We start from the raw sequence: 19,298 nt of genomic DNA, 5'->3' as shown, positions 1-19,298 counted from the left end.
GCAGACTCCCCTCTAAACATCTTTGACCATGGAGTGTCTGTCAGGATTGGGTAGGAAATAGGACTTTGCAAGGTGCATTTATGAGCTGGAATGTTTCCTGTGCATGGTGAGTGGGTCATAGTAATAATTATCATGAGATCTGGCATTTGTGGGTGATTTACGGCTATCGAGGGCACCCATCTGCATGTGAGCATCTTAAATGTGCAGTGTCTGCATCTATGTGCCTGTGTATATGCTGGGGTTCACCCTCTCTGTAGGGTGGGGTTCACTCTGGCAGAAGCGATGGCTTCATCGAGAGGTCCCCTATGGTCTGACAAAACCACAGTCCTACTCTCCCCCTGCCCCAGGCCTTTCTCCATGTGGCTCTTCCTTACCTGGGTCATCCCAGCTGAGCCGTCCGAGGCAGGAAGCAACTGCAGAAAGGAGAGAGGAGGGTCAGGAAGTGAAGCCAACCACCCTCTCCCTTCTCCCCAGCTCACCCGCCCACAGCCTGAGCAATGGCCCTTTCTGCCTCCCCCTATCCACACTCATGGGTTTTAGGGACAGGAATTTTTGTACTCCAGGTTGGAACCCCTGAGTGATATGAATTCTATTTAGTGGGTTGCAACCATCGATTTTTTTTCTTCTTAAAAACCCATTGCTTTTAAAATGAACATACAGGAAGTTGATTTTTCTTTACTGCATGATTCCGTGAATGTCACATATATAGATGTGTGTGACCACCATCACAATCAAGGTATATGCCAGTTCCATTACTCCCTACCTCAAATTCCCTCATGCTAACCTTTGTAATAATGTAACCATCAATTATTATTATTACTTTTTGAGGCAGAATCTCACTCTCCTCACCCAGGCTAGTGTGCAGTGGCACGATCACAGCTCACTGCAGCCTCAACCTCCCTGGCTCAAAAGGCTCCTCCCACCTCAGCCTCTTGAGTAGCTAGGATTACAGGCATGAGCCACCATGCCTGGCTAATTTTTTTACAATTTTTTTTTTTTAGAGACAGGGTCTCACTATGTTGTCCAGGCTGGTTTTGAACTCCTGGGCTCAAGTGATCCTCATGCCTCAGCTTCCTGAAGTGCTGGGATTACAGGTGTGAGCCATGGCACTCGGGCCATCAATTTAAAAAAAATGAAATGGAATAGAACAGAGAGGCCATGCACGGTGGCTTATGACTGTAATCCCAGCACTTAGCGGGGCCAAGGTGGGAGGACTGCTTGAGCCCAGGAGTTGGACCCTGCAGTGGGCTACGATTATGCCACAGCACTCTAGCCTGGGTGACAGAGTAAGACACTGTCTGAAAACCATAAAGATAAAATAAAAAAGAATGTCAGAATGCACTATACATTGTGAGGGTGAGGACCACTTTTTGTGTGTTGAGGGTTGCAATGTAAAAATGTCCTGTGTGTTGCTTCCTCTCGAAAACATTTGAGCTCCTTAGTTCTAGAGAATGGAGAAATGAGCCAGAAAAGGGCCGGGCGCCGTGGCTCATGGCTGTAATCCAAGCACTTTGGGAGGCTGAGGTGGGCGGATCACTTGAGATCAGGAGTTTGAGACTGGCCCAGTCAATATGGTGAAACCCTGTCTCTACTAAAAATGATAAAAATTAGCTCGGCGTGATGGTGCATGCCTGTAATCCCAGCTCCTCGGGAGGCTGAGGCAGGAGAATTGCTTGAACCTGGAAGGTGGAGGCTGCAGTGAGCTGAGATTGCACCACTGCACTCCAGCCTGGGTGAGAGAGTGAGATTCTGTCTTTAAAAGAAAAAAAAAAAAGGAAAGAAAGAAATGAGCAAGAAATGAGCAAGAAAGGGAACCCAAGAGAACATTTGCTACTTTCCAGCATTCCCAAGGCAGAGTAAGACTGACAGCCACTTATCTTTAACAGCTGCCCACTTCTGGAGAAGACGAAGCTCAAAGAGATGGCGGGACCTGCCCACAGTAGTGTAGCCAGCTAGTTGGCAAGGGAGCCGAGGTGACAGGTCAGGGAACAGGGGTCTGTAGGAACCAGCCTTCCTCTGTGTGGACCACATGGAAGCTCTGCCTCCTTGTAGCCCTGTCTCACTGTGGAGCGGGGGCAAAGTGGCCCACTGCAGGGCTCTCAGCAGAGCAGCAGCTGGCCAGCTCATCTGTGGCTGGGGAAGAGGTTTAATTTGGGTGGGGACAAGGTGGAGTAGCAAGCTCACGTGACTTCAAAGCTTAACCTCTGTATTCACCACCTAGCATGATCAGTTAGGGTGTAGGTAGAGTATTTTGATTTCCATCTGTCTGACTTGGGTTTACTCTTGGATTTATGGCACTGGGTCAAGGAGACTGTTGACTATTATATATTAATATAATATAACTTTCACTATTATATATTAATAGTGAAAGGCTGTGTTCAAATTGTTTGTGAGAAATTGTTGCTGGGTGTTAAAAAATAGGTGTGTTGAGCTGGGCCAGGGGCTCAAGGCTGTAGTCCTACCTACTCAGCAGGCTGAGGCAGGAGGCTCACTTGAGCCGAGGAGTTCGAGTCCAGCCTGGACAACATAGCAAGACCCCATCTCTTAAAAAATAGGTGTGCTTTGAAAAAGCTGTTCTTGCTTGAGTGTTCTCAAGCTGGTGGTTGAATTTTAAGGGGTGATGTGCCCCACAGTTCATCCTTGCCCCTGAATCAAGACTTTTCATGATGAAGTCATCACGGCCCTGTGTTAAGTTTCCCTTGAATCTGCAAGATCCTTTCACAGCTGTTGCTCTAGGAGTCACGGGCCTTGGAAGGGGAAGGTTATTCTCATCAACAGGGAAGTGTGCAGAGGTCTGGCCTGGGTGGAAAGGGATGGCCCAGTTGTCAAGCATCTGATCAATTTTTTATTTTTATTTTTTGAGACAGAGTCTTGCTCTCTTGCCCAGGTTGGAATGCAGTGCCATGAATTTGACTCACTATAACCTCTACTTCCCTGGTTCAAGCAATTCTCCTGTCTCAACCTCCCAAGTAGCTGGGACTACAGACATGCACCACCATGCCCAGCTAATTTTTGTACTTTTAGTAGAGACGAGGTTTCACTATGTTGGCCAGGCTGGTCTTGAACTCCTGACCTCAGGTGATCCACCTGCCTCAGCCTCCCAAAGTGCTGGGATTACAGGCATGAGCCACCACGCCCAATCAATCATCTGATTTATTGCGGTGGGCAGGGCAGCCGCAGGAGGCCATTGGGGAGATGTCCAGCCAGCAAGAAAGATCGGGAGGGAGGCCCTTTTGCTCTGCCCTCACCTCTCGCTCCTGACCTCTCATTCCCACCTCCCTCTCATCCCAGCTGCCCATTAGAAGCAGGGCAGTCCGCCTTGAAAGAGTCATCCCTCTGGCTAAGTCTCGAGGGCTAAGGCAGCTTGAAGTGCCGCCTGGGGGAGTGGGAGTCCGCAGATCTGTCCTTCAGTGCTACACAGTTCAGGATGGGTTTTCAGTCACCAATAACTTTCTACTGCTCCAGTTCTGAGTATCAGCTCTGCCACTTCCTGCCTATAGAGTCTGGGGAGCACGTCTGTCCTGTCTCTGTGCCTCCGAGCCTTGATTTCCTCACTCATAGCATGAGGATGAGCATGGGACTAGCCTTCTCGAGCTGTTGTGAAGACGAGATGAGTTAATTGGTGTAAAGGGCTTAGCCCAGTGCCTTCCTGGCCTGTGTTCGGTGCTCAGAGCTACTGGTCTGCAGAGTAGGCTGGGCTGGGGGAAGCTGTGCCCAGGGAGGCAGACCCTCGGAGAGCTTTCCCAGTGGGACGATTCTCTGTCCAGGAGCACAGAGAGCGAGACCATGGGGCTCACCACTTCTTTCTTCTAACTTGGAAACTTTGCACAGATGGTCCAGACTTAGGGTGGTTCAACTTATGACTTTTCAAGTTTGCAGTGGGTTTATTGGGGTATTAGATGATTTTTGACTTAGGATGTTTTCAGCTTACAATGGGTTTATTGAGAGGTAACCCCACTGTAGGTCAAGGAGCATCTCTATTTCCTGAGTTATCATACTCAATGTTCATTATTAACAGCAGCTGCCCACTATTGAGCACCTGCTGCATACTTAGCCCTCGGGATGTTCATCATAGATATTGTTGTTAGTCTTCCACACAGCCCCATCACGAGAGTTGAGTACGCTCCTGGTATAAATGTCAGGAGAGGGCAAATGCCCTGTCCCCGGTGATACGGCAGGCAGGTGGAGTCGAACCATATGTCTGACTCCAAAACCCATGCTCTCTGCTCCCAGCCACCCAATTGCTCCTCCAGAGTGCCAGGTTTGGAGATGCAGAGATGGACACCACCTGGATCTGACCTGGAAGCGCTCGTGCAGTCAGACCCTGAAGGCCTGGGGACAGGGACCGGGCCTGACAATCATGGCAAATTCCACACAGAATAGCCTAGGCCTTTCTCAGAGAACGTTCTTGGGGAAGACTGAACAAGCTGGAAAACCAATTGAAATTCTTTAAAAAAATGCTCTAACAAATGCTTTAATAAAAAGATATCATGCTTGCCGACGCCTGTGTTTGTCGTCTCTTTGATGCCGACGGACATTGTTACGACATTATCTCTAATTACATTATTATTATTACAAAAGATTACTGTCATTACGACATTAGCATGATTATTATTACGACATTTACTACTTATACCATTATTACGACATTGTTACATTATTATTAAAGCATTTACCATTATTACATTACTTGTTAATGACATTATTACTGCTACTTTATTTCTCATTTCATTTTGTTTCAATTTATTTTATTACGACACGACATTAATTTATTACCATACTTTATTATTACTTACGAGATATTGTTATTACTTTATTACTGGTCAATTTTATCATTTATTACTTAATGATTACTTACCACATTACACATATTAATGACATTATTACTTTATTACTGTTACGACATGACATGACATTACTTATTATTGTTACAGAGACACATTACGACACATTACGACATTGTTACTACTATGGGATTTACATTTTACATTAGCATACAGCCACGACATTACGACACTAAGCACGACATTTATTACCATTGTTAATATTTACTGTTACTTCATTACCAATATTTTAATAGTTTACTTTTGGGTCTTTTACATGTTAACTCTCCCAGTCCTCACCACAATGCTATGAAGTAGGTACGATTATTTTGGTCCCGATTTTACAGACCAGGAAACTGAGAAGGGTTAAATGACTTGTCCAAGCAGCTAATGAGTGCTGGGGCCCAAACTCCACCCTAGCCGTCTGGCACCGAGTCTGAGCTTTTGCCAGTGAGACCCAAACTGCCTCCCTTCACTCCAGCAGGAAGCCCATGATGGCCTGCCCCAGGTTTCATTGATTGCTGCACGGCCCTGGTGTGCAATCCTGATCAACGGGAATGAATCTGTGATACCGTTCAGTCAGTAAAACATGCAGTGGGAAGACTTAGCTATGAATGTGCTGTGTGACCTTGGCAAGCCACTCAACCTCTCTGGGCTCAGTTTCTTAATCTGTAAAGTAAGGAAGTTAGATTCCACAATCCCTCACCTTCCCCCTGGTTCAAACACCTACGCTCTCTAATCTTTAGCTCCTGATGGATTTCAGCGGCTGTTGGAGAAGGGCAGTGAGATGGGCAGCTGACTTGGAAGCTACCTGAGTGTGTAGTGTATATTCTTTCTGCCTGTCCATGAATGTGTTCAGGGTTTTTTTGTTTGTTTGTTTGCTTGTTTGTTTTTCACTTATAATCTAGGGAGCAGAATGAACATTGAGGTTTTGAGGGTCCACAACCTATTTTCATTTTTTAGTTGTTTCTCACAGGGGTCAGACCAGCACCCTCCTTCCCCTGAGCCCTGCAGTCTGTGTTCAGGGTCTTCCTGATCCCCTCTGGGGAATCTACAGCTTACTCCTGCACTATCCTTTCTAGCCTCAAGAAGCCTGAGGCTCCTGCTGTTGCCAAAGCTGTGGACAGAATCCCTGACATTCAAGACCAGGAGGCCTCCCGAGGCCAGGAAGCACTATGCCGTTTCCTTATCCACCAGCCACGCCTCACCCCGAGCAACTGGGGCTATGGATGAGAATTCTCTGAAGACCCCTTCCTTCTCCTGCCTACCTCCCCTTGGAGCTCTCACAATTTAGGGCCTAGACTGGGCAAACCCAGGCAAAACTCAGGGCTAAAGAAGTTACAAGGTTTATCACACCCCAGGAGCCCCTGTCTCTTGTCTTTGCATTGGCAGAGACAATATTTTTGGCCCTGCCTGCCCTGAGGTCTTGGTGAGGATTCGAAAGCAGCTCCAAGACATTTATATCCGCCTCCCCATCCCTCTCATTCCTCTTGCCCCCAAGGTATCCAGGGTAATTCTCACTCTGGCTCTCATGACGGCGTCCCATGAGTTTTATTTGCGCTGCACAGTGTTTAAAATTTTGAGCCAATTTTTAAAAAAAGGTTTCTTTTAATTTTGTTTTGCTTTTTAAACAAATTTCAAGATCCAGGCGTTTTTGAAAAATAGGACATCCTGGTTCCACTGGCTGCGCCTCTGGCGGCCCCAGGCAGTGGCGGTGGCCCTTGCCTTCTGTTTTGTCAACGCCTTGCTGGCACCCTACAGTCGCCATGTGTCTAGAGAGCCCGGGCTTCAAACACATGGCAGTGTCTGCAGCGAAACATATGCAATTTCACACTAAGTGGGATGCGTCAAGATTATAAATAGCCTCCCATTCGTTCAGGTCAGGATTTGCACCAAATGCATTTGCCAGAAACTTACAAATGTTTTTTGGGCTTTGGAATTACAGATGAATATTGTTGTCTTCCATGATGGGTCCCAGTTTACAGAGGAGGAGGTCGTCGTGGTGCACGGGAGTGAGAGCTCGGCATGGCCAGAATTCAGCCCAGGGCGGCTGGCTTTGTGACCTGCCCTCCTGGCCCCTGCCTCTGGCTCACTCCTAGGTCCTGCGTGGACCCTTCGGGATTTGCCTCTGACGCCCCTGAACCCTGGGAAATGGAGGCAAGGGTGTGGCCTGCTTAGGGTTCCGCAGGCACCCGGATTCACAGGGAGGGGCCTGTGATAATGACCGATGATAACAAAATGACAGCATCCTTACCCTGTGCAGACCCCAGGATGAGGATTTTTCACCGAAGACCCCATTTTCTCCTGGAGCCTCAGAGGACAGGGCGCTATCACCAGTTTGTTTCACAAATAAGAAACCTATGACTGATTTAGTGTAGTTTGCAAGTCAGGTGTTCCCTTTTTCCCGTAAACATGATTGCTTCTAACAGTCCACAGACCTTCCCATAGCTATAGCCATTGATGTCCATCAAATACAGTAGCTCTGCCTGTGTTTGGGGGAGGATTCTGGATCTTTCTTGAATCCTCTATGTTGGCTGAGTTGAAAGGCCAGAAGCCCCTCTGTTTCTGAAACGACAGTCATCTGTGGAGTTGGAGCCGTGTCAGGGCTTTAGGGAAACGAAGATCGTAAAGGACCAAAATTCCCTTTCTTGGGTTGCGCACAGATGAAATGATTGGTTTATGATTAGGCAGCTTTTATGTGCAAAATACATACAGAATCACACTGGGCTGAAACCAGGAGAGGCCTGGGAATGGACCCCGCAGGAAGGAACAGCAGATTCAGGTCTCTAATCTGGCTCACCCAGGGCCTGTCCCAGTGAGCGGACAGTGGGTCGTGGGCAGAATGGCCTTTGCTGTTGGAATTGTTATTTCTCTCTCGCGCTAGTGGTCTGCTCTTGCATGAGTTTCGCACCATATACGGTGTCTCTGCCATCACAGCGACAAGCCTTTGGTTTTGTTTAGAGCTTTACCTACCCCAAAGCTCTCTCATGCACTAGGCTCGTTCTTTCCACCCACAGCCCTGTGAAGAAGGGACCATGCTCACCCTCATTTTCAGATCAGGAAACCGAGGTTCAGAGAGGCTGAGTGACTTGCCCAAGGTCACACAGCTAGCTGGTGGCAGAGTCAGGAGAGAAACCCTGTCTCCATCGCCTGACAGGGCCTGTGGGAGTCTACCCCAGGGAGGCCCCAGATCCTGCTTGCTCTGGAGTGCAGATGGGGGAAACTGGGGCCAGAAGGAGGGAGGGGTTCATTCCAGATGCTTCTGTGGGAGTCTGTGGCAGTGCCTGGGACCCTTGTCGTCTGTGCAGACTGCCACCACCCATTTCCTACGCTATTCCTACCGTATCTGTCCCCCGGAGAGGAGTATTAGGGTGCCTCTGGACACCATGAATGTCAGGCCTTGAAAGGTACATGTTGATGATGATGATGCTGGTCGCGGTGATAGTGGCAGTTATAGAGGAAGTGATCCAGGCCCACAATCTCTTATCTGCAATTCAAAATCCAAAATCTAAAAGTCTTGTTCTAATGCATTTGGTGGGAGGGTGTTTGCTGTCTTTATATCCCTCTAAGTGTGCAAATTCATGTTTCACTGCAGAAATGGGAATGTGTTGAACGCAGGGCGCTGCCCCAGGCCTCACTGCGTGTGTTAAGAGCACACAGTATGTACACAGTATTTCCTTCTACAATCTGAAACCTTCTGAATTTCCAAATGCATCTGGCCTGGGGTTCAAGATGCACTTGAGGACCTGGAGAGGTGAGAGTTATGCTCACCTCTCTGCTCTTGTGTGGCTCTCCAGTGCATGGGAGAAACAGCCCAAGTTCTCAGGGAGGCCTCTGTGGTCCTCGTGGCTGTCTCATGGACCCCCTCGCTGACCTGCGGCTGGATGCCCCTCTGCCTGCAACACTCCTCCTCAGGTCCCACACGGTGGGCTCACTGCCTTCTTTCAAACATTGACTCAAATATCTTCTCATGAGAACCGCTGAATCCTCCCTAGGTACCACACACCCCACCAAGGCTTCCGGTCCCAGCCCTCCTCTCTGTCTGTCTCCACACCTCTCCTGACCGTCTAGTATTTGCATAATCACTAGCTTAGCTTGTCTCTTGTCTGTCTCCCCATCACACCCTGACTGTTATGGCAGATCCACCAGGGCAGGGATTTTCCACTGTTTTGTTCACTGCTGTGTCCTCAGCACTTAGAACAGTGTCTGGCACATAGTAGGTGTTCAGTCCATAGGTAGTCTCTGAATAAACCCGATGTAATGATTGCAGTGATCTTTTGAGGTGGGCACAGCAAGGAACCCCTATTTTTATAGATGAGACCCTGAGAGATGTTCATTTGTGAGTGGACAAGCAGAAATCAAACTAGGTCTGCATTGCTCCAAAGCTCCCCTCCACAGGGCTGTGCACATCTGTGTTCACAGGCACACACAGCACATGTGCACATGGACACACACAGTAGATGTTCAATCAGTTTCACACACACACACAGTAGATGTTCAATCAATTTCACATACACACACAGACACAGTAGTTGTTCAATTTCACACACACGGACACACACAGAGCAGATGTTCAATTTCACACACACCGAGTAGTTCAATCAATTTCACACACACACACACAGAATAGATGTTCAATCAATTTCTCTCTCTCTCTCACACACACACACACACACACAGACACACACACACACAGAGCAGATGTTCAATCAGTTTTGTCAGGTTGAGCTGAATTTGCCGCCTGGTCACTGCAGGGAAAACCCCTCTGAACTGGTGGTGACAGAGTGACCAGGAAGGCCAGTGCCAGCCCCGGGGCCCCCAGGTCCCTTCATTCCCTGCTGGAGGTGGGGAGCTCTGGGTCTTCGAGGAGCATGATCCACCCAGGGCCTCACCTAGCCTGGGACAGTGGGCCTGCTGCCCTGCTCCAGTGGGAGCCCCACGCTCTCAGGCCTGTCTTTTCCTCTTGCCTTTGCCCTGCCATCCGCTCGGCCTGGGACCCTCTTCCCTTTTTTCTCCACCTGGCTGGCTCCATCCCTCATTCAGGTCTCAGATTCTCAGATGAGACCTCGCGTCCTTAGAGAGGCCCTCTCTGCCTGCCCAGCCAAGGGGATGTCCTCCTAGTGCAGACTGTATTGTGCCCGAGGCACTTGCTGATCCCCGCGTTGCACTCAGTATTTCAAAATGTGTAAATATTTCAGGTGCCTTTTTCTTTTTTGAGATGGAGTCTTGCTCTGTTGCCCAGGCTGGAGTGCAATGGTGTGATCTCGGCTCACTGCAACCTCTGCCTCCCAGGTTCAAGCGATTCTCCTGCCTCAGCCTCCTGAGTAGCTGGGATTACAGGTGCGTGCCACCCCGCCCGGCTAATTTTTATATTTTTAGTAGAGATGAGGTTTCACCATGTTGGCCAGGCTGGTCTTGAACTTCTGGCCTCAGGTGATCCACCCACCTTGGCCTCCCGAAGTGCTGGGATTACAGGCATGAGCCACCATGCCCGGTCTTTGGTGCTTGTTTACTTGTGTTCTCTAACAGGTCTCCTGTTAGCTGGTCAGATCCTTGAGGGCAGGGACTCCTGCCTTGGTCTCTGTATCCCCAGTGTTTTGCACAGAGCTGGATGCACAGGAGATGCTCAATAATATTTGTAGATGAATAAATGAATGAATTAGTGAATAAATAGCCTGTGCAAGAGGATTGAGGGGTAAAGAAATTGATGGCCGTGCAGGCCTCTGGCAAGACCCTTCTCCCCATTGGCTCCTACCTCGCATTGTTTCTTGCTGGTAATAATAATAATAATAATAATAATAATAATAATATTTTTAGTAGAGATGAGGTTTCACCATGTTGGCCAGGCTGGTCTTGAACTTCTGGTAATAATAATAATAATAGTTGTTGCTGTTATTATTGTTTATTGAGTACTTACTATACTATATGCCAGGATTGTACTCAAGCTCTGTGTGCATTGATGCATTGCATCCTTATAAGCCTCTATGAGGTACTGTTGTACCCAGTTTACAGATGAGGAAACTGAGGCTTACGGAACTAGTCCAAGATCGCCCAGTTGGTAAGTGGCAGACTGGAATTCAAACTACAGAGTTCATGACTTTCCCATGTCCCAATGCTGGCTTTTAGAGTCGCATCGGCTGGGCCAGTCAGGGTCGTGCAGTTGTCAGAGCCGCTTCCCCACCTCACTGCCTGCAGCTGTCCAGGCAGGCTAGGGCTGAGAGGGGAGTAGCTGTGGGAAGCCCTGGCCTGTCGCGAGCACCCAGACATGCTGGGGGCATCTTCATGCCTCAGGGTCCAAAGGTCCCCAAGCCCCGATGCCAGCCAGGAGGCTGCGGTGTCCCCAGGGCTCTGGCGTTGCGCCATCTCTCCTTGGAATGGCTCAAAGGGTGCCTGCACCGTTTGACTCCAGCCCCAGCCCTGGCCCTTGGTGTCCCCAGCTCTGGTGGCTGTATCTCTGCTGGTGGAGGTTGTGTCCCGGGGCCATTTTCCCACAGGGGAGTGGCCTTCCCTTTGGTGGCCTTCCTTTTAGCTAAGGGTACAGGGAGGGGCCTCTGTGAAGGCAGGAATGCTGGGCTGGGGGCAGCTCGGCTATGCACCAGCTGCTGCACTCTGGGTTTGCACTTGGCTTTCCTGGGCCTCGCTTTTCCCCACTGTAAAATGGGGCCAATGGGCCCACCTACTTCATTGGCTGCTGTGAAGCTTGCAGCAGAAAATGGCTTTAAAAGTGCTTTGTAAACAGTGACGCACTGAAAAATGGGAATGCTTGGTACCCACCGGCTCACTCAGACGCTGGGAACTGCCTGTTCCTGGGGTTCCAGCTGGCCCCCATACTGGGGGTGAAGGGGGTACCTCCAAGCCTTCCTGACTCTGGCCTGTGTTGGGCCAGGGAACTTGCCTGGTCCCATCAGGAGCCTCACCCATGATGGGATTCAGGTGGGAGGGCCCTAGAGCAGGACATGGGCTCCCATACTTGGCTGGGAGCCTCCCTATCTCAATGGAGTCTGAGGCCAGAGGTGAGGAGCAGGTGCGGGGGGTTAAGGGCCTGGTCCCTCCTCAGCAGGGTGCCCGAAGCCAGCCAGGGGTCTGTCTCTAGGCCTCTTACTTTGGGACAGAAGGCATTTTGTACCTGTTGTTGTTACATGTGAGAAGAGCCATGTGAACATGTGTGCACAGGTGCCATTGTCACATGTTGGGAAGATAATCCTGTATTTGGAGGCCGCGTTATACTCATGAAAGCACACACACACAGTTCTCACACACATGCACACAGACTCACAGACTCACACACACAGACTCACACATTCCCCCCCACACAGTTCTCATACACATGAACACAGACTCACACACACAGACTCACACACACACACAGACTCACACACAGATTCACACACAGACACACACACACAGACTCACACATACAGACTCACACACACAGACTCACACATTCCCCCACACACATTTCTCACACACATGAACACAGACTCACACAGACTCACACACAGACTCACACACAGACACATACATACAGACTCACACATTCCCCCATGCACATTTCTCACACACATGAACATAGACTCTCACACACACACATTCCCCCCACACAGTTCTCACACACATGCACACAGACTCATACACACACACATTTCCCCACACTCACACCTGCACGCCCAGCTTCCCTAGGAGGCTGCCGAGGCTCCCTGCTCAGGCAGGCGAGGCCTCCAGACCCTCTCCCTGCCAGCCTGGAAGCCGCTCGCATCCTCCTGTTTCCAGCCCGGAGTCACGCACCTCTGTCACCCTGCCAGACCTTCCAAATCCTCAGGAAGTGGTCAGGTCTCATCCAGTTCACACCCCAACCCCCACATTTCATAAATGGGGAGATCAAGGCCTGGAGGGGCTTGGGGACCTATCTGAGGTCACACAGCGTCGGGCTTACAACCCAGGGCTCGAGGGAAAGCAGGCCCAGAGTGTACTCATCCCAGCCGGCCTGGCTGGGCCCCTCTGGGACTGACCCAGGACTGGGTGTGAGAGGGCCTAGGACTTCCGCTTTGAGTCCTTGACATCTGCTCAGACATTGTCCTCAGTGGCCGCTCCACCCTCCCTTGGCCCATTCTCTGTCCAGAGCATCATCAGAGCTGCTTCAGAGACGGTGTTTCCATGTCTCTGGAGGCCACCAAGGCTGGGCTGTGAGTGGGGGACTCTGCAGAGGGAGGCCTGTATGCGCTGCTAAAATCCAACTCAGCCTAGGAATCAAGTTGTCTGGGCCCCATCGGATGCGGGTCCCCCCTGCAGTCTCTCTTGCACTGGAAGGGTAAAGCAGGGCCCTCAACAGCGCAGGAGAGAGCCAAGGTTGTGCTCCTGGTGGGTGGGACATGCAGGGCAGAGGGCCAAGTTGCAGCTGGGCAGTGGGGGCAGGCCGGGATCCCAGTGGCCCCAAATCTCCACAACGCTCCAGAGGGGTGACATGTGGACCCCAGAGTCAGCCTTGGGTAAAACTGGGATCTCCTTCCTTGCACTGGAGCGAGCCCGGATGTTCGCAGGACACCCGGAAGGGGTACTCACCCAGCATTCCCAGCAGGTACAAGGTGGCCAGCGGTTGCGGAGACCCCATGGGCATGGTCTCTGGCCTTCTCTTGCCTCAGCCTGGGCAGCTCGGCACTGCAGGTGAGGATGTCTGGCCCGGTGTCTCGCTCTCAGAGAGGGAGAGGGCGGGGCGGCATGCTCAGGGAGGGGTGGGACGGGGAGCAGGCAGTGTGGGGCCTGCGTCACCCATGTTTGAAGTTGAACTGTCAACTTCCTCCTGGCAAAACCACCTGCCCCTGTTTGAATGGCAGCCCTGGCCTCTGCCAGCTTCCTGCCCAAGGTACCCGGGGCTGGGGCAGTGCTCTCGGCCACCCCCACACAGGACAAGGCCACGCATCCTGGAGGGACAGGGCTGCAGGGAGTGGGGACCCTGAGGGGGTTATGGAGGGTGAAGGCCTGGCTGCAGCTGAGGGCTGGGCTGAGGACAGGCGTCCCTGAGGCAGGGGTCCGGGCGGGGAGAGGCGGGAAGTGGGCAGCATGATGCCAGTTCTTGCTGCAGACTCCAGTGAAAGCCGAAACCAAACCCTCCATTTCTCCTTTGTGAGGGATGAGGTTGGAAGTTTGAGGTGACTTTCCACGGGTGTTGTTTCGCTAGCAGATACAAGAGATGGCTCTGTCATGAATGATGGGGCTTGTGCCTGTGTGTGTGTGTGTGTGTGTGTGTGTGTGCGTGTGTGTGTGTGTGTAGAGAGAGCGATCTCCATGTTGACTTGTGTGATCTCTGTGCTGTGTGTGTGATCTCCATGTTGAGGTGTATATGTGAGCTCCATGTTGATGTGTGTGTCATCTCCTGTTGATGTGTGTGTGATTTCCGTGTTGCATGTGTGTGATCTCCATGTTGATGTGTGTGTGATTTTCAGGTTGTGTGTGTGTGATCTCCACGTTGACTTGTGTGATCTCTGTGTTGTGTGTGTGATCTCCATGTTGGGGTGTATGTATGAGCTCCATGTTGATGTGTGTGTAATACCCATTTGATATATGTGTGTGTGATCTCCATGTTGATGTGTGTGAATGTGATCTCCATGTTGATGTGTGTGAATGTGATTTCCATGCTGATGTGTGTGTGTGTGATCTCCATGTTGATGTGTGTGTGATCTCCATGTTGATGTGTGTGAATGATTTCCATGTTGATGTGTGTGATTCCCATGTTGATGTGTGTGAGTGATTTCCATGTTGATGTGTCTGTGTGATCCCCATGTTGATGTGTGTGAATGTGATCCCCATGTTGATGTGTGTGTGAATGTGATCTCCATGCTGATGTGTGTGTGATCTCCATGTTGATGTGTGTGAATGCGATCTCCATGTTCATGTCTGTGAATGTGATTTCGATGTTGATGTGTGTGAATGTGATCTCCATGTTGATGTGTGTGAATGATTTCCATGTTGATGTGTGTGATTTCCATGTTGATGTGTGTGAGTGATTTCCATGTTGATGGTGTGTCTGTGTGATCCCCATGTTGATGTGTTGTGAATGCGATCTCCATGTTGATGTGTGTGAGTGATTTCCATGTTAATGTCTGTGAATGTGATCTCCATGTTGATGTGTGTGTGAGTGATTTCCATGTTGATGTGTGTGAGTGATTTCCATGTTGATGTGTGTGAGTGATTTCCATGTTGATGTGTGTGAGTGATTTCCATGTTGATGTGTGTGAGTGATTTCCATGTTGATGTGTGAATGCGATCTCCATGTTGATGTGTGTGAATGCGATCTCCATGTTGATGTGTGTGAATGATTTCCATGTTGATGTGTGTGATTTCCATGTTGATGTGTGAGTGATTTCCATGTTGATGTGTGTGAGTGATTTTTCCATGTTGATGTGTGTGAATGCGATCTCCATGTTGATGTGTGTGAATGTGATCTCCATGTTGATATGTGTGTGTGTGATCTCCATGTTGTGTGTGTGATTGCTATCTTGGGGTGTATGTATGAGCTCCATGTTGATGTGTGTGTAATCCCCATTCGATATGTGTGTGTGTGATTTCCATGTTGATGTGTGTGATCTCCGTGTTGTTGTGTGATCTCTGTGTTGGTGTGTGGGTATGTATGTGAGCTCCGTGTCCCTGTTGCTCTTGGAGGGTCTGGAATCAACCCCGTTGAAGAAGAGGCAGGGTCTCTGCAAAGAAGATGGGGAAGCCTGGGGCAGGGGAAAGGCCATGTGTTTCCCTGGGCTGGGTTCCATTTTTTCCTCACATCCTTTGTGCTCCCAGATGAGAAAGCTCCTGGCTCCTGGGGCTTCCCAGGCAGGTGGGAAGCAGTTCAAGGATGTGATCACGGCTCCAGGTCCACCAGGGCCAGGGGCATCCCCCTCCCTGGGCTGGAGAGACTGGCTTGGTGATGCATCCACTTAGATTCCACTTAGACCTGTAGCAGGACAAGCCACAGACAAAACCCCTCAGACACCAAGTTAAAGAAGGGAGGGGTTTATTCGGTCGGGAGTATCAGCAAGACTCCTGTCTCAAGAGCCGAGCTCCCCGAGTGAGCAATTCCTGTCCCTTTTAAGGGCTCACAACTCTAAGGGAGTCTGCTTGAGAGGGTCGTGATCAATTGTGCAAGCAGGGGGTATGTGACTGGGGGCTGCATGCACTGGTAATTAGAACGGAACAGAACAGGACAGGGATTTTTACAGTGCTTTTCTATACAATGTCTGTAATCTATAGATAACATAACCAATTAGGTCAGGGGTTGATCTTTAACTACCAGGCCCAGGTGTGGCGCTGGGCTGTCTGCTTGTGGATTTCATTTCTGCCTTTTAGTTTTTACTTCTTCTTTCTTTGGAGGCAGAAATTGGGCACAAGACAATATGAGGGGTGGTCTCCTCTTTTTCCCCCCGCCTTAGAGAATCTCACTCATTAGTGGGAGTTCTCACTTTCATTTTCACTACCCATGTCTTCTTACAAGACAGATCAATAACGATTCACATAGTACACTTGTGCTGAAGCATTTTGGTGAACTAAGGTAGCGATGAAGCTTTTTATCATTTGAAGAAGTACAGGGAGCAAACAAGCGAGCAGTAAGCAGGTTCCTATTACTATTAAAACTCCTATTATAAGAGTTTTAAATCCTCCTAGCGCTGGGAACCATTTTCCAAACATGGTCCCATGATCAAATCCATGCCACACTTGCACGGGCACATGTACCAGTTTTGTCATATTTCTAACTATGTATTCAACTACTTGCCCTTGATCATCTATTTGTAGACAGCAATTAGTAAGGTTAAATTTCCTACAGACCCCTCCTTCAGCTGCTAGCAAGTAGCTAAGAGCCAATCTATTTTGATAGATACCATTTCTCAACTGAGTTTCTTGCTGGGTCAGAATAGTCAAGGCTCTGCTGGTTTTATTAGTGATTATTTCTAAGACAGCTTGTAACCGTATGATTTGGTTGATCATGTAAATGGGGGTCTGGTATCCCCACGAGCGTTGTTGTGCCCAAGTAGCAGGCCCATAATATTGTATGATTGTCTCAGGGGACCATTCATCATCTTTCCAATTTCCTACAGCTATGCTGCTCTTTTTGCAGGAAGCATAGACAGGGAAGCCCAGGAGTTTGACTGTTTTTATGGGCAGTAGGAAGAAAGACAGTTTAATAGTGCCAATAGCACAACTACCTGCCCACTGGTCAGGTAATTTGGCATAAGCTCTATGCCCACATATCCAGTCTAATCCAGTGGGGGTTGTCCAGTCCCAGTGGGACTGCAGGTCGGTCCACACAGTTTGCAACTTTGGGAATTTACTAAATGGATTCTTCTCTGTGTGATTTGAACTCCACCAAGTGACTGTCTTTGTGGTACCATTATACAGTTGCTGACCCAGACAACTAAGTCATCCTACGGGGTGAGTGAATTCTTTTCCTTCTCTAGCTATGCAATATTGTCCAATAACTGAGGCTTTTAGGACTCAGAAATTATCAGGGTGATTCTTTTGAACTGGGAATTCATCAGGAACTGGGTCTGTAGGTACTAATTCTCAGGTTTCCCATGGCCATTGATCTCCCATTACAGTTCCTCCGCATACATAACATGAAGTGAGATTGAGAGACTGGGCTACATGCTCGGCTAATTGCAAAAACAAATTTCTTGTTTTTCCTGGAATTTCTGGTACTGGCACATTTAGTTCATCATAGAAAGTTTGAAACACTGGCTCAGGAGAGTGTTTGTAAACTTCTCCTTGGACCAAGTCCTGTACTGGCCACTAGTCCTTGATCCCTGGCTTAGGGAACAGGCAGAAGGGGGGTGTTCCATGGAGACTGGCAAGGAACTATAATTCCATGGCTTTCAAGCACCTGAGATGAACCTGGATTCCTTCAAGAGCTTCTCTGGGAACCGGATACTGCTTTTGTCTAATTGATTGGGCCCCAGGCTTAACTTCTGTGAGTATGGGGGCTTGGTTGACCGCCAGTCCCGGAGGATTATCCTCTGTCCATACTCGGGGCCATCACTTAGCTAGAGCTGGTTTTATCTCTTGGCCTGGCTCGGTTAGAAAAAGTCTCCATTCTTCTTCCCGGGGGACCGTAAAGGCCATGATAACTCCTGTTCCCGGTAAGTTTAGCAGTAAAGAGCCCTGCTTTGTGAAGGAGATGGTGGCTTTCAGCTTGCTAAGCAAGTCTCTTCCCAGCAAAGGCAAGGGACAGTCAGGCATGTACAAGAACTGGTGAACTATCTCATGTCCCCCCACCGAGCAGGTCCGTGGTAGATAGAAAGTCTGCTTAGTGGAAACTCCTGTTGCTCCGATTATATCAATGGTTTTCTTGGATAAGGGGTGACCAGGGTGGTCACTACTGAATGTTCAGCACCAGTATCAACAAAAAACTTAATGTCTTTGTCCCCAGTTGTAATCCTGACCATGGGCTCCTTGGGGGGGCTTGAGCCCAGTCCCCTTCAGTCCAATAGCCCTTCAGCCAGACTGAACAAAGCTCCCTCATCTTTGTCTGAGGTCTTTTGTTCCGAATCACCTTGCTTTTCCTTCAGTTGGGGACACTTATCTTTCCAATGTCCCATTTCCTTACAATAGGTACATTGGTTACATTGCAAGCGTGGGTGATTAGACTGGGTATTCATCCCAGAACCTCCCTTTCCCTCTCCTTTCAGGGGGATTCCCGTAATGGACGCGGCCAGTAAGTTGGTGTTTCACCTAGCCTGGCATTCGCCTTCCTTACAATTTTCTCTGCGGCTTGTTGCATCTCTATTCACAAACACTTGATTGGCTATTTCAAGTAACTGTGAGGTATTCATACCCGCGAACCCAGCCTGTTTCTGCAATTTTCTCCAGATATCTTCTGCACTTTGACTAACTAAGGCCATATTAATCATGCGCTGATTTTCAGGGCTATCTGGATCTAAAGGAGTGTACATATGGTAAGCCTCACACAGTCTTTCATAGAATTGCGCTGGACTCTCCTCTTTTCCTTGGATGACCTCAGAGACCTTATTTATATTTGTAGCCTTTTGAGCCCCTTTCTTTAGACCTTCTATTAATGCCTCATGGTACCGTCTTAGCCTCTCCATGTCTGGTCCCATTGAGGGTGCTGACTTCCCTCAGCGGGTGGGAGCGAGGACCTTCCTTAACTAACTGTCCCTTTGCTACTAGTACTGCTGCTGCCTGTCCTCTTAACCACTATGGGGGGTTCAAAACTAGCCAAGAATCTATGTATGGGAACTGATCTGGGTGCCCTGGCTTACAGGTTACCCTGTGCCATACCTTTGAGACAAGGGACCTGTCCAGGCTTCCTTCTGATGGCCAACCCACCTCTAATGCTGGCCAGTCTATCTCACACAAAGTTCTAAGTTTTCCTGGTGTTATAGTGACTCCACAGTCTCCCTTAAATCCTTTTTGAAAATTTTCAACATAGGTCCTAGTGGGGTGGGCTTACTTTGTGCCTGACCCATGTTTCCTTGA

General features: G+C 49.2%; 1 protein-coding gene across 2 annotated transcripts in view; it reads right to left on the bottom strand.

Moving 5' to 3' along the window:
- The window catches only part of CD5 (CD5 molecule), a 24,985-nt gene extending 11,387 nt beyond the window's left edge, over window positions 1–13,598 (bottom strand). For both annotated transcript variants that reach the window (XR_004177568.1, XM_031653628.1), the window contains exons 1-2: window positions 13,383–13,598; window positions 375–413 (exon numbers count right to left, since the gene is read on the bottom strand). Coding sequence is in view for 1 of the 2 variants with exons in the window: in XM_031653628.1 (XP_031509488.1) it covers window positions 375–413; window positions 13,383–13,437 (94 nt within the window). In the remaining variant the exon portion in view is untranslated. The remainder of the gene's footprint in view (window positions 1–374; window positions 414–13,382) is intronic.
- Window positions 13,599–19,298: the final 5,700 nt, after the last annotated feature.

This window comes from Papio anubis, chromosome 12 (assembly GCF_008728515.1).
Source record: "Papio anubis isolate 15944 chromosome 12, Panubis1.0, whole genome shotgun sequence".
Lineage (NCBI taxonomy): Eukaryota > Metazoa > Chordata > Mammalia > Primates > Cercopithecidae > Papio > Papio anubis.
The sequence above is the reverse complement of the archived record's forward strand: the minus strand, read 5'-3'. Positions and strand labels throughout refer to the sequence as shown.